Source organism: Clupea harengus, chromosome 6 (genome assembly GCF_900700415.2).
Source record: "Clupea harengus chromosome 6, Ch_v2.0.2, whole genome shotgun sequence".
Lineage (NCBI taxonomy): Eukaryota > Metazoa > Chordata > Actinopteri > Clupeiformes > Clupeidae > Clupea > Clupea harengus.
Genome location: NC_045157.1, coordinates 28,958,256 through 28,974,490, shown reverse-complemented (window position 1 = coordinate 28,974,490; position 16,235 = coordinate 28,958,256). Strand labels below are relative to the sequence as shown.

Sequence of the window (16,235 nt, the reverse complement as noted above, 5' to 3'; positions counted from 1 at the left end):
TTTCATCGCTTGGCCGGCACATCTCTCTGAGATCCTGGCAAACCTCTCCTTCAAGGCTGGGTACACCTCTATGGGTTCACTAGCTTGAATTAATAGCATTTGGACTCCGCATTTGCTTAGCAGGCACAGTGAATGAGGCGGCGATGCTGTCCTTTTAAACGCATAACAAAGGGCTATCATTTATCTGCCAACACATGGCTCAGACCCCCACAGTAGCACTTCTGCACACTCACGGACGGCTGCCAGCACCCATGTCCTGCTGCTGCTCTTGCCTCCGCTGTGGCTTTCTGTAGAGGCCGGCACACCAGCCAGGGAGGCTTCAGAGGTCTGCTCTTTCAGTGGAACGCTGCTCTTCTTTGTCTGGGCCTCAGGTGCTGGACGGGGTAAAGCGGTGGCGGTGTATCACTGATGCAATATGGATACAATGTGTGTGTTTGTGCCACCTATGAGAAGAAATCAAAAGATTTACACCCAAAATAAATTGGATTGATGCATCATAATTGAATGTAAAATAAGATGAAGTAAACTGGATATATTGGGCGGGAAAAGAACCATGAATCTTCTCTTAACTGAGACTCTTGTCTTTTACCTCATGGCACAAGGTCTTAATCCACTTAAAGTACTTGGTCTTCATAGACAATCCCACACATCAAGAGCCAATAGTCCTAGTGGGAAACATTTTACATCGCAGGGAGATGAAGGGCAAGCATTGCAATGAATGAAACTGGGAAACAGTTTTTATTGTTATTGAAGGCATACTTTGTCATTATAACTTTAACATAAACTGAAAACTCGTTGATTATAATAACACATATATAACAGAGAGTGAGAGAGCAATCCCGGTGGTGAACATACATAACTATTGAGGAAAAACTGTGAGATAATTAAGTAAAATATTAAGCCATCAAAATATTGCTTGAATTTTATAACTACTTATAAACAAATGAAAATCATAATTGCAGCATCATCATTTTCATCATGAATAAATAATGATTTTATGAACTCTTTATGGAAAAGATCTTGTACTTAACATAAAACTCATGTTCAGATCAAAGCGATTTCAAGGCACACATTATAGGTAGAACTTTGTATATCTATTTCTGTTATTACATATCTCAAATCTGACTTGAAAATCCCTATTGAGGGATTAAGCAATACTGCAAAACTCTAAAATGAATACAATCACTTTGACAGGAAGCATTTTCATATAGAAGTTTTTCAGTCATTACAACATGTCATTTTTGTACATCATTCACATCATATGGCAGAACATAGGTTGGTAAAGGTACAATGATGAACGTATTCACATTTTGGGCTAGCTCTTGATCTATTAAAAACACATTCCATGTTTCGTATTCCGACAGGCATCTGATTTGATAAGACCATGTCTGATTTTCTCACACTATTTGATTAATCATCGTGTTAATTATGCCGCCTGACATGCAGAGTTCACAGGGGGTAAAGATCCCGTCATTCAAAGCCTCAGGAGCTCTCTGCGTTGGAGGGGGAGGCCGGTGGGACCGTGAGCTGCTCGTAGGCGGGCGCAGGGCTGCTGGTGTGAGGGGGGGTGCTGACTCTCTCTTCCTGTCTGCTGCCGCGGCGGCTCGGACTCGCCTGCTGGCCCGTGCCTAAAAGCAAGAGGTTTAGAGAGTCGGCGAGACGGCTGAGTGTCTGGTCCATTCGTGTGATCTGTGGGGATAAAGGAGTGAATGGATTTCTTAGATTGTTTGATCCTCTCCATTAAACATTTAAGACAGTTGTGATGGCTACAGGGAAACCACTGTCGAGACTATCAAGGAAATATTCACCTGGTGTATTTGGTTATGTACGAAAGCAAATAGTGGGAAAAGACAAAGAAGAAAGAGAAACAGAAAAGACATCTGTTTTGCAAGCATCTGGAAATCTGGCTTTGGGAAAATATACAGCATTTTACACAAGGTCCTGTGAAGATAGTGTGCTCTTTATCTCTACTTTGGCCAAAGATTGGAGTGTTGTCTGCATTCCGAGCAAAGAGAACAAAGGGCTATACATTCCTAGATGTTGTGTGTGTGTGTGTGTGTGTGCGCGCGCAATGGGTCTCTGCTCCAGAACATCTCATACTGTTCAAGAGCACCAGAGATGGCCGACCCAGACGACTGCACACTCAGCGCCATATGCTCTCACCACCCCCCCAAACAAATACTAAAACATAAACACGTGAAGGTTCTCCCACACAGACAAACATCTCCACATATACACACTTGAAACCACAAAGGGACAACAAACAAGCCAGTGACATGAAACTGGGGAGTCTGTTCTGCAGGCCAGTGTTGGCTCTGAAATCCCCTTAGCCACAGGGCTCCGCTGAAAAGTGAAATCCATTTCAAAGACACCTAAAGGTGAACAAATTAAAAAAAAATAAAAAAAACACACAATTTGCTCTGCATAGAAATAGAAATGAACATTTTGAGTCTCTAATCGTATTAAGAGAACATGTATTGAAAAACTCAATAAATAAAATACGATGCCCTAGCATGCCACAGTGCCTACACAGCCAAAACCACAAGGAGGATAGTGGAAAACATTTAGCTAAAGATATTCAGTCTCTTTCCTATGCACTACAGCCTCACACCAGTCTAATGATGAACAAGTGACAGAGTTGTGCTGTTCTGTTTTCATGTGCTGATCTGATGAAGTTAAATTAAATTAGGGTCATAGGGTCAGAGAGAGGCTCAACCCTCCAAAAAGTGTGACTGCATATAAAGTAGATCTGGGAGATGTTTGTACAAAGCTCTGCCTGTTTGTTCCTGTTTACCTCAAATGGATGGGAACACCATTGGGGCTGAACTTCCTGTCATCACTAGTGTGTGCCTTAGGACCCATGTGTCCAATCCAAAAAAGTTTCCACTCATGTCAATGGACTCTTCCATTCAATAGTAAGTTATATTGACACGTCATAGGCGGTTGTACAACCATTAAACCTTCATCGAGTCATTTTTGAGGTTTTTGAAGTGCTTTTGACATAATGAACTAAACTCTGGATGAGCCACTGAGATTTGTGAAGGGTGAAACTTGGCATGGGAAGGAATCCTGTAATTAAAACATCACTCAGAGTTAAAACTGCAGCTCAGGGCATTTTCAAGCTGTATGTATGTAAACAAAAGAAACCCGTAGCCTGTATTATCTCTAAAGTGTACTGTGTGTGTGTGTGTGTGTGTGTGTGTGTGTGTGTGTGTGTGTGTGTGTGTGTGTGTGTGTGTGTGTGTGTGTGTTGGTGTGTGTGTGTGTTGATGTGTGAGTTAAGTGTGTATGCACATACGGGTGTATGCATCTGTGTGTACTGTACGCGTATGAAAGAGCTGTAGAAAGACAGATGAGTGAGAGAAAAACTGCTTGCATAAGGGTAATGTTATGAGTGTATACACAACAAGTTTGAACATGCTTTTACGACTGCCCGTGTCTGTCTGCAGAGTAACAAATGTGCGCACAAAGATGTAATGCTTCAGTCTGGCATATCAGCAAAAATCAAGAGCGATAAGACCACAATGCCTCAGAAAATACTGTAAATGTATAGTACATATACCAAACTATACTACACTATAATATACTATACTATACTGATTACTGGGTTCATTTGAATAATCACAAACATTAATATTACATAAAATGTCAACTTTTATATGATCTCAAATGGAAAAACAAAGATATTTTAGGCCACTGCATTACTCACACCGTAACTTCTTTTTATGTCAAACACCTTGTCTGTCTGGTTTTTACAATTTGTTTTCTTAACTGCACTGTTTTGTCAAACTGTTGTTTATCTTTTTTTATTATTATTTCTTTTAATTATATAATTTTTAATTATTATTTCTTTCTTTTATTTCCACATCTCTCTGTCATGCCCTGCCAAGGGACAACGGATGAAAACTAGCTAACCTAGCTAATTCCGGTGCATTTACATTTTTCTGGGAAATGTTTATCAATGTACACTGTCCCTTTTCAAATAAACGCATAAATAAATAAATAAATATCCTGCAATGCAATGGAAAATGTAGATGTTCCCTGTAGGAAGCCATTAGTACAAGATTTTTACAAACAACATCTGTACATTAGTGCAAGCTTTTTACAAACATTCCCCAATATATCTGCACGTAATTATACTGTATGTTTACAGTACACATGTGTGCTTATTTGCATGTCACACACTGAAGGTATCTTTCCTGCATCTGTCTATCTGCTCAGGCTGCCATCACAAAAATCTGCAAATTGTTGTAAACAGGAAACAGCTAATTCTTCTGCTTGGTGCATCAGTATCTAAGGGTTGAGGTAATTATGACTGGGGAGAGCTCTTGTCGGGAAATCTTCATCACATCACAATTCCTTCCTTTCATAGAATTTGATGAGAGCCCTGGGATAGAGGTTGCTCTTCTGCATACAGGCTGTAACCAACAGGCCTATTGATGAACATGTCTACCAGTGATCCTGCAGAGTGCAGAAGTAGCACTTAAATAAGTAATGTCACTGAAAGGTGACAGAATTAAACAGTTTATTTCAGTGACATATGTAGCTCCTCCAAGTGCCATTATATATTAAACCGATTTTAATCCACACCCTACCTACATATTGTATTATTGCATACACAGTTTGCTTTGAATGTAACACAAACCCTTTGGTTTGCAGAATGAATCCTTTCAAGGACCAAAGGTCATGGTTTTATTAGTTTTTATTTCTTGAATAGGGATCCTAACTTCTAACCACTATTTAATATGTGTGTACAGAGTAAGTTAATATTGTATGACAACCTGGAATTAGCTTCATAATATATTAACATAGAACCTCTGTAGCAAGATCAGTACAAATGTTTTATAGGGGGCCTACTCAACCACAACACCCTCTGGTAAGTTTCCTGATTAGAGGGGAGAGTCTCACACAAGACTGAGTGAATCCAAGTATCTGCTGCCTCCAGCCACCATCGTCTGCCAGAATGATCTTAACTGTGGAAAGCTGCCAGCATATGAAGAGAAGAAAGGGTTGGCTGGGTTTTTCTATGATGAGGTTTCTCTATACCTCCCTTGGTGTTTTATCATGTGTGTGACCTCAGGAGCTGTGTTAGAATTTGCTCATACAATTTGGGTATGCTGCTATGCGTTATGCTATTGTGTGCAGTTTGACTTTGTTGTGTGCAGTTAAAATAGTTGAACACTTCATACAAGGTTAAATGACAATGAGGACATTCATTCCTGAAGAGCTTACCTTATCTTCCATTCTGTTGAGTCTGGAGCCAATAGTGTTGGTTCCTTTGTCTTTAGCCCGTTCTACAAAAAATGGGAACATTCGCAAGATTTCTTTGACAACACCTGTCAGGAAGATTGACTAGCAAGAATAGCATGCCTGAATGGCAGACTCAAAAGGAGAAAAACATGTTATCAGCATACTTTCTTCTTTACTTTTACCAATTATCTTTAATACAAGATGTCTTTGTTTTTATGATTCTCAATGAGCACATCTGAAATGTAAATGTATGACTTAAAAGTATATTTCAATTCACTGGCATCTAGTTCCCTGAAGCCTTTCTAATGATCTCCTTCAGACGGGGAGGCTACAGAGAGAGGTGGTAGTACCTGAGCTGGTCTGAAACAAAGACAGTTTCCCCAGTGACTGATCCAATCTACGAAAAGAAAGCATCACATGTGTAAGGACACTTATTCGACAAAGCATGACAGTAATTAGCACACTTAAAATCAGTTGCTCCCACTGTAAACTATATGTTTTTCCTCATGTGTTAAATGCAAGTTTTAGTAGCCCTTAGCATGGCACTAATACCAGACATCTATCCTCATCTTGACCTAATATTTATTTACAGCAAGACCAGACATGTCTCATATTCTATTGCAGTTTCAGAAGTGTAATTTCATTCCATAAGCCCTCAAGTAATATTTCATGAAATCCATCACAGTGTGACTGGTCTTTGCTGTGAATTACAGATAATTGCATCATTACTCTTTGGCCCTAGAGGGACTTGTACGGCCGCATGAGACAGGGCGTCTACCTTCTCTGCAGCTCCTTGATGCGCACCATGAGGTTTAAATGGCCTTGGGAGTACTGCTCAATGACGTCCCGAACATCATAAGGCTTGCGTGCTTGCTGCAACAACAAAAATGATCTGGGTCAGGCTTCTTCGGCTCTGTTTGCAAACAACACAGCGTTCCCGCTGCCACGTGGTGGTGACACATGACAAACAGTGTGAGCGTGCGTGTGTGTGTGTGTGTGTGTGTGTGTGTGTGTGTGTGTGTGTGCGTGTGCGTGCGTGTGAGTGTGTGTGTGTGTGCGTGTGCGTGTGCGTGTGCGTGTGAGTGTGTGTGTGTGTGTGTGTGTGTGTGTGCGTGTGCGTGTGCGTGTGCGTGTGCATGTGCGTGTGTGTGTGTGTGTGTGTGTGTGTGCGCGGGCGCCCAAGGGGAGTGGGCATGAGAGTAGGATGAAAGAAAAAGGAATTTGAATGTTGAAAGACGGGGAAATTGAGGGAAATGGAGGGCAGGGCAGCAAAGAGAGGACGTGAGAGCATAGTCACGCATGTGTTGTCTCTCACCTGAAACCTCTTCTGGGCCAGAAAGTATCTCAAGCGCAGGATCACACGGATGGCTACTCTATGCGCGTCCCGCATCCTGTCAGGAGTATGAGTGATGTGTTTATATGAGCAAATACAGTATGTTGGGGTGTATGAGTATGAGTGATGTGTTTATATGAGCAAATACAGTATGTTGGGGTGTCTGCTTATGTTTAAGTATGAAAGAGAACAGCATGCATGGACTTACCTTACTTTCTTATCTTTTATTTTTATGTTTATCATCTTCTTTTTACTTGTTTCACTTAAATCTTATTTTTTTTTATCATTTTAATTATGTATTGTCTTTCCTGCTATTGTGTATGTAAAGCACATTGAGTTGCACATGTGCATGAAATGCGCTATATACATGAAATTGCCTTGCCTTGCCTTGCCTTACCTATTCAGTCTAATTCAATCTCATCCAGCCTATGCTATCACCAGCATACCACTTGGTGGCTTATAATCAGAACCATACGCATGATACTTGGTGCAACTGGCATACAGCCCTTCCATTCTTGACAAATTCACACTTTCACCATGTGCACCGCATGTCATCCATCTGGCTATAAGCACACCTGCATGCTAATCCCGTCTGCTGTTGAAAACCCCCTCAGGTGAGACTCCTAGCCACTCCAGATGGCACCAATGAGGAGGACTCCATGTAGGGAGGTCACTTCTGGGCTAGAGCATCCATCAGCAGAGGCAAGGCACTAACAAGCCACAGACAAGAAGGGGCTTAGAGACAGCCTACTGTGATTAAGATTTGTAACGCTGTCACGCAGACACGTAGCAAATTAATAATAAAGGACTTGCATTCTTGTGTCTTCTCTGCTGCGTAGTTCATGTCTGACTCAGCCATCTTAGGCCAACTCACCTGAAACCCAATTAGCCCTAATAGTGAGAGTGGAACCTCCAGGGTTTCAGATCTGGCACGCTCTGAATTGCACCTGATACATTTTCTTGATGAAAAAAAAAAAATGACTAATCTTGTTTTGACTGCATCATGCCTCCATGCTTGGTGAGGCTGTTTCAGCCCCAGCCATGATCAGGCTTTGATCTGTGGGCTGTAAAACACAAGCAGCCGTCTCAGCCACAACCGAGCGCGCAGCCAGTCAGCCAGCCAGCCAGCCAGCCAGCCAGCCAGCTCCTCCTCAGAGAACGTGCTCAAGACAGGACCTTTAACGTCCATTAGCAGCAGACCGACTGCAGGCTGTCAGGGCTCATTAACTTAATGGATGTGGGAGCTGCCTGGGCTTGGGTGGGTGGTGGTGGTGGTGGTGGTGGTGGGGGGGGGGGAGAAATGATGGAAAGGAGAGACGCTCAACTACTTTCCAGGATCAGGTTTCGGCCCCCAACAGCTGAGGGGAGAGACTGGAGGCAATAATAGAGGAGAAGATGAAGTCTTTAGTGGGCAGCCGTCCACTCGTCCACAGGTTCATCTCCCTCCCTACGCCAGGCCAGTTACCGACACGCTGAAGGAGCCACACTCACAGACCTCTCCTCCATCAGTGTGACATCCTCCTCCCAGCTTCTGTCCTCTCTGTGCTCGGAGTGAGTGAACTGATGACTGAAATAACATGACAGCGGAGCCCACCTCTCCAAAGCCCCTTTAAGATGGCTGCTGCTGCGTCTACAGGTCTGGCGTACTCGAACAGAAATGAGACGTGGTGTTTACCATTCGTTCAGGTTCCATTTCTGACTGGATTAGTGCAAGTGGAAAAGTGGAGCACTTATGTGTTACCGCTGACTGGTGCCTTCAAGAACACGGTCTAGGTGAAAACTATGGAATCTCCAGCACAAGGCCTAAAAGAAAGTCCTTTGTTTACGTTAAATCACTAGTCATTTTCTCAAAGTAAGACAAAAACAATAACATACATTGTTGTTTAAGGCTAAGGGCGCTGACAGTGGCTTTCAAAGCCTTCTCTCCTCCAATCTAGACTATTTCTCCATTTCCACAACACCCAGAATAACTCCCACATCACGGCTAACTTTAGTCTGACACCCTCATTCTTTGTCTCCATCTCTGTCTCCATGTTATCTGTGCTGATGGCTGCCGGCTGATATGTGTCTGCCTCTCTCCGTGAGCGGGGCGTCCTTGTTGTGCTCTGAGCACACAGCGCTATCTGAGGCCACGATCTGAACAAATAAAGAGGAGCCGTTCCAAATGTGACACATCTCCAGAGGAATGCAGAATGAAAACAAAGCGCTGGGGAATCTGGTCCGACAACACAACCCAAACAATGCCTGAACACAGGTGACTCGGAAAGCATGCCCTTTAAAGGCAGACATTCTCGGCAAGGGGAAAGTTGTATGGCGAGTATGGCATAATCTACTGATTTTTTTTGAAGTTTCACCAACAGCATGCAGCGCTTAAGTGTACCACTTTCTTCAATGTTGTTTGGTCCAGCGCTCAAAAGGCAAAGAGAGCACCCTGCTTGTTTTTGTATTAATGCCATGCCTTCAAAGTGCACAAATGTTCTTGCTGCCCTTTTTCTGGCATAAAAGTGCACATTGTTCTGATCATGACTCATAAAGTCCAGACGGGTTCATCCGCGGAGCAGGAGACAGGAGGGAGAAGGGGGGGAAATGACGAGCGCGACCTGACCGCCAACGCATTTTTCGCTCTGGAGCTGGACTGCCATGCATGTTTGGGATTCCAGTGGAGTGTGCAGGGAGCAGGGGCACAGCCCTGGTGCTGCCTCCCCGCCTTTGGCTGGAGTGAGAGAGAGGGCAAGAGAGAGAGGGCAAGAGAGAGAGAGGGGAGCATGGGACATGGGAGCGGGGCCCATCTGTCCCCCAGGCAGTGCTTCCTGCTCCAGGTCTGGCTCTGGACGAGCGGCGGCCATGGTCTCCTGACCTCGCGGGGTCACCATCTGCTTCTGGCACCGGCACAAAGCCTACCTCACCGCTAGGCTGTCCAAACTTAAACGGCAGGGGAGGGCTCCCCAGGGAGTCTAGTGTGTGTGTGTGTGTGTGTGTGTATGTGTGTGTGTGTGTGTGTGTGTGTGTGTGTGTGTGTGTGTGTGTGTGTCTTGGAGGAAACTTCCCCAGCATATAGTATGTGAACGCTCTTTACCACCTCAGTTCCACTGCTGGGGGGGTCAATCTCAGTGTTCAGCACCCACGATGCCTTAAACAGGAAACATGTAGGCCATTAGCCTGTCCTTTGTGCCAGGTTACGCAATCCATGCCTCTGCTCTCCTCCCCATGCATGTCCCATTCAAAAGCTACACTCTGAAAACCGCTCTTCCTCTCTCCTCTTCTCTCCCCCCTCATCTACACTGCGCTCTCTCAGTCTCATCCTCTCATCTCATCTCATCTCAGTTCTGCGGTGAGTGGCAGGCAGGCGTGAAAAGCACAGCACACAGGCTCAGAACTGTCATGTGTCAGTCGCGTTAACCCCCCGCAGAGCCAAGTAAACAGTATGACTGACACCAAATGCAGAGCCTATGCAGAGGAACCAGTGGACAGAGATTCGTGCTTCGGCTGACAGGATTTGAGACGCCGCAATCTTTCATGATAATCTTCCGTGAAAAGATATGACTACACGAAGCGACTGCTGCATTACAAGATTAGCCGATGCATAACTACACATGAACTGAGCCATTCACTTCAGTATTACAGTAATAAAGTAATGCACTATTACTGATTTATTGATTAACCCGTGCAATTCAGTAATGGTGGAATAGGGGAATCTTAATCTGGTCTCCGGTCCAACCTGTTTGGTGTCAGGTGTGTGATGGATTGACAACCGCAGTGAAGTTAGCCAGGTACTAGACATTCACTTGACATTCATCACATAGCTGGAAAAGCTGAAAGGGTCCTACAAGGCTGGTTTCTGCAGTGGAAAACCGCCTAAAGGTGCCAGCTCCTCCTAAAACGGTCCGCAAGTTACTGCAGCGGAGAAGCACCTAAAGTAAAGGCTCGAAAATGAGCCATAGTTCAAATGCCTTCCTGAGGCCTGATTTATAAGTCCTACTAAAAGACACTGGCTCCACTACACAAACACATTTTCATGACCACCCACTCATAGACTGGACTATATATTTTTTTAACCAGACCAGGAGATCTTTTCTGAGAGATTATAAGAGAGATGTGACTGGAATGCTGATGTTATGCAGTTATGTTTGCCCTTTAATGACTCCTTAAAAGGCATAGAGGACTTCATTCAATACCTTCACTAGATTTGCTAAACCTTATACTCCAATGACAGCACGCTTATGATAACCAGCTCATGGCTACTTTGTTTCATTTCACCTCCCACTCTCCATGACTCTTAAATGGACAGAAATGTTGCTTGTACATCAGCTGTTTAGTTGTATCACAGGTCCAGAGCCCCCGCCCTTGCCCTTCAGACAAGCGTCCGAGAGCAGAGGTCATGGCTTGCATGCTGGCGATTCACTCGCTTGACAATGAACCTCACAGTTGTCCCCCGAAAAAGGCACATCAAAGGCGACGCTGTAACGAAGCAGGAAACAGCTATGCCACAAGCGCAATCAACACCCCAGTGTAAGAGAGCCCTCTGTCTGTCCTCCCCAACCCCCCTCTCCCTCCCTCCCTCCCTCCTCATTAGGGAAGCCCTCATGTACGGGGCGTGGCTGGGAAAACAATGGCCGTGTTGGGAGCATCTCCAGCGCTGATTAGAGCCCCACTGCCAGTGACGCTGGAGGGGCAAGGGGAGAGAGCCTGTAAACACAGCAGACACTTCAGAGGGACAGCACTGGGAAGGAAATGGCAAAACATAAACACTCAGATACGGTACAGATACGACCAAATGACAGGGAGGGGTTTTTTTTAAAGCTGGAAAAAGTCTCTTCCCCACCATCATTTGGGCACTGACGACGTTGATGGCCAAAACAAGGGGACCTAAATGTGATCAGTGTGAAGCTGCATTCATCGGGTTAAGTGGGAGGCACCGGAGGAGGCTGTTTTGAGGGAAGAGTGGCTCGGTACAAAAGCGACACTGAAGCTCCCCTCCCCCACCGGCCACTCATCAGCAATCAGGGGCCAGATAAACAGGAAAGAAAACAATTGCAGGGCTATCTGTATTTGGGGTGAGATACCCACAAGATTATCCCTCACCAAGCCTGAGAAAACAGGAACAACACAGACTCTGTCCTAGACGATTTAACAAATAGTGGCAGCAAAGTCAAACCGGCCCAATACTATTGGTAGTTCTCCAAATGTTTAAGATGGATGTTGAGGATAAATATTCCACTGATATGAAGGAAGAGATACTACTGTCAACAAAATCACTCCAGAAAAGCACACACGTTAACCAGTCTAGACACCAAATCTGAAATGAATTGACCTTTAAAAAAAGCGTAATCAATACATTCCTGAAAAGGGGGCGACGTCGGGTGAGCACCATCATGTGACAAGTTGTAAGCTGCATTCTTCCTCCGAGGGAGGACCCCCTTGCTGGGCCTGCACTCTTGCCCCTGTCACCATGAGGCAAAAGTTGAGATCTTTTGTGTGCGGCGGTGTTAAGCCACAGGGGCCCCTGCACATGGCACCAGCTGCCTGGAGCCCCGAGTGGCGTCCCGGCCCTCGAAGAATATCCCTTTGGGGCGGGAGAGGGGCGACAAGCCGATTTACGCCACCAGCGAGCCGCCACTGCAGCAGCCATGGAGCCGAGGGTCCGGGCCAATAAAGCCCCTCTATCTGCTCCCTCCATCTCCCGGCCAGAATGTCTCAATGACATTTTAATAAGAGGCCTTCGGTGATAAGCCCCCTCCCATTCACCACCCTCCTTTAGCCTTAATGAGAGATAATGATTGACCAGGAGTTGAACATAAGACAGTATGACAGGAGACCTTTAGGACCCTCTGCTTCTTTTGCCTGGGGAGGTAAGTTCAGACACACACAAACACACATACACACACACACACACACACACACACACACACACACTTCCAAAATTCCCCTCATGTTGCAGGCAGTGGTAGCGGTGCCTGTGGTTCACACCAGGAGATCCACTCTTTCATCTGCATCATCAAAGGCCGGCGCTTTGACAAATGGTATTAAATATCTTCATTAAGAACTGCTGCGAAGAATCCCGAGCCTCCTGACATCCAGTGGCAAACCTAAACGGCTTATGTCTGGCGCCTGCCGTTTCACATGCAAGCGCACAATGCAGCAGCTAAACAAACTCCAACCGAGCACAACACTGCCTCTGCCTCCTCAAGCCTTCAAGGAATGCTTTCGTCGACCACTCACAGACACACACATCCACAGGCATACACAGAGGCAAACAAAACACACATCCTTTACATGTATCTACATAGTGGAGTCATTGTACTAAATATACAGATACAAATACAGTAAATAGATGACATGAGTGGGGATGCACGTACAGCCTCGCTAATTATGTGTATATTTTGAACTCTATGGAAACCAGTGAAAAGAGTTGTATAAACTAAAGTATTCAGTGAAATCAAATATGACTGTTGTTTGATACAATGTAATCTCTGACGTATTCTAATTTGTTTTTCCTTTCCTTCTTTCCTGACTACAAGTAAATGCAATTACTGTTGAAGAGGAGGAGAGGAAAGCCAAATGAAGGCCCTTGTGCTGGCAGAGGGCAAAACGACGGCATTAGAGGGCCTCCTCCAAAGTCAAGAAAACACACGCTTCTTTTCAGTGTCAATGCAAACTCCAGTGACCTTCTGAATTTTCCATTAAAATGACACACCATGGCATTCTGTGATGCTAATCTGACCAGTGCAATGAGGCTATACTTTTGTGCATAGTTAAATGTCTGCTATGTGTGGGACCATCGAATAAATGGGCCTTATTGAGTGGGTGGTAGTGGAGAGGTGAAGAGACCCAACATTGTGTGAAACAGGAGACCTTTGATAACAGTACACTGGTGTATGCTGAACACTGGTTTCATGTAATTCTTGCACAGTGCAGAACAGTTTGCGTGCATAATCTTGTAAATGAGGAAAACCCTCTATTACCTGAAGTTCAGATAAATCATCAAAGCATTCAGGTTAAATTAAAGGTGTAAATGACAGCATTAAAGTGAAATTAAACTGTGTTAACTCTCTGACAGCCCCCACCCAAACGTAAAATGAATGAAAATCTGAATAGGCGGTGTAGATCTCTAATAATGTGGATAAAACCCGTGCGTGACATGGCAGGACATGCTTGCGGTACGGTGATTGTTTCTTACAATAAGAGTGTAGCTAACAAAGCTGCCATTGCAGCCCTCTCCCAGAAGCCCTTGGGCTGGGGGTGCTTGTCAATCAGGCTATTGTTGGCGTGTGTAGAGCCCAAAACAATGGCCCTTTGTCTCCTTAACAGAGCTGAGAGCCATTCTACTTGGCCTAGTCTGCCACTAGAAGTCTCTCTCTCTCTCTCTCTCTCTTTTTTGTGGTATAAATCTGTCTTTTCAGCCAATACTTCCTCTTACTCCCTGTGCACCCACGGCCACACTGAAACTGTATTACACATAAAAGGCACAAAAAAAAAATCCACAGATTAGACACACAGAGAGAGAAAACATTTTCTCTCTCTCTCTCTCTCTGTGTCTCTCTCTCTGTGTCTCTCTCTCATTTTTAGCAATTGTCTGCTTGGTCCGACTGGTTACAAGTCCTTTCTTTCACAGACCACAATGGCTGTCAGCGGCAGAAGAGTGCAGAGTGTGAGTGTGTGTCCTGTGTGCGCTCCACACAGTAGCGGAGGCTAAGCCGGGCCATTGGCTGAACCGCCCCACTACCCCACCCCCCCTAAAGCGCAGCAAAGCTCTCTTTTAGCTGAAGGCACGAGGAGCCCATTGTGCTCCTTTAACCTCTTGAGTCAACAGGCTGGGGTCAGAGGTGGGAGCAGAAGTAAAGAGCCGCGAGGGGAGACGGACAGCGCCTAAGAGCGGGGCAGAGGAGGACGAGCCGGGGACGCCTCACTCGGCTTTTCAGTGACATGCAAATACAAACACACAAAAGTACAAGGGAGAGGCCCAGCTGTTCCCAGCCCACTCTGAAAGACGTCATCTCACATCCTAGTGCGGGTTAAACAAGGACCCATTAAACATTTAACCATATATCAGTCCTGGCAGGCTCCGGAGGGGCTCGGCAGATAAAGGAAAGTCAACAACACTTTTCCGTGTTTGAGAAAGAGAAGTTTCAGGAGCACGACCAATACAGAGAAAACTCTTTTGATAAAAAAAAGTGCTGTTCTGCGTGATGTTCTGTGGAACGGCACACATGGCAGGACAGGCGTATGCAGCAATCCTACAGTCATGTTCATAAACAGACAGACATGGAGCAGACTGCCGGAAATTGTCTGAACACAGATCAAGAACAGCGTGGCTCAGCTCCCACAGAATTTATAAAGAAAATGGTGTGGGGGGTGGGGGGGTGGGGGGATGGGACGCCTGATTTGTGGCTTGAGCTCCAATCCCTCCAGACATTCCCAGACAGACATAAAGCACATAGGAAAAGGCTTGAGTGCAATTTAAAGTTGATTTCCTGACATGTCATTCTACGCTAACATAAGCGCTTGGTTCTTTGGGTTCTTGGAGTGCACTTTTCATAGACACAATGCCCGGGTATTTTAACACAACAACACAAACCTTCTCACCCAGCCTGTGGCTATAAGCTACTGAAAACTTCTATCCATCAATTCACAGGAAGAGTACTTTTCCCTACTTGATTATTTAATAGGAGTAAATTGTTATAGTGTTATAGTCAAGTGTATAAACTTCCAGATCAAATGACATCACAATTATTCAGTTGGTTCTGTCATTGGATGTTCATGATCAATAGGTGTGTAGTATTTGCCATACACATATGCAGCATTAAAACTTGACCACTAATCTACCAAGATTTTATGTAAGAGTAGAGGCTGAATGAAATGACCAAATACATACACGGATTCAAGAAATATGTTAAATCACAGTATTACATCCCTAACATTAATAATAACAATATTGATAGCACTCAAATGTACTCTCAATCTCCTGCTTATATGTTAATATTTACACCTTGCAAAATGTAGGTTAAAGTTGTTGTAAGCAATGTTTCTTGCCAAAGCCACTGAAAAAGTTCATCCCCTCCCTTGTGTGAAGTACAGAAAAAAGTTTGGTTAGTTGGTAAATACAAATTCAAAATGTAAAATTCTAGAGATCCCAGGCGAGTCCAGAGACATTTTCTTTTTTCTATTTCTCTTCCTTCTTTCTCTATTGTGGTAGTTATCGGAAATAAAAAAAACTTGCTTGCTCTATGATCAGTATAGCTTAAAGTGATTCTTCAATGATCCAGCAGCAGCAAGTCACTGACCACACAGTACATTGACCTGGATCTATCATTAATAAAGGATCCATTTTCCATCCTTTTTTCCCGGGTAGCACAGAACCATTGAAACAGGGCAAAAGACAGACAGATCCTCCTGGTACACTAGACAAAGGGAAGCAGCGGATCTTAAGTCGTCTCAATCACAGCGTTCTCTAGGACCGGCCCGGCCCGGCCAGGCCCAGCATCCCCTCCTGCTGCTGGAGAGAGCCGCCCCAGAGAGAGCAGGCCCAGACACAGAGATGAACTGATACCAAGCGGAGAAAAGCATTCCATTACCATGACAGCCGCCTTATCACATCCATTAGTAAAGCTATCCAGATCATCCATCATACCCTTTTACCTCAACACCGTACAAA

At 44.7% G+C, this 16,235-nt stretch overlaps 1 protein-coding gene across 2 annotated transcripts in view; it reads right to left on the bottom strand.

Annotated features, from left to right (window-relative positions):
- Positions 1-719: 719 nt before the first annotated feature.
- Positions 720-16,235, bottom strand: part of kcnq1.1 (potassium voltage-gated channel, KQT-like subfamily, member 1.1) — a 34,530-nt gene continuing 19,014 nt past the window's right edge. For both annotated transcript variants that reach the window (XM_042708099.1, XM_031569667.2), the window contains 5 exons: positions 6,566-6,641; positions 6,029-6,123; positions 5,601-5,647; positions 5,233-5,294; positions 720-1,689 (listed from right to left, as the gene is read on the bottom strand). In XM_042708099.1, coding sequence (XP_042564033.1) covers positions 1,483-1,689; positions 5,233-5,294; positions 5,601-5,647; positions 6,029-6,123; positions 6,566-6,641 — 487 coding nt within the window. In that variant the 3' untranslated portion in view covers positions 720-1,482. The remainder of the gene's footprint in view (positions 1,690-5,232; positions 5,295-5,600; positions 5,648-6,028; positions 6,124-6,565; positions 6,642-16,235) is intronic.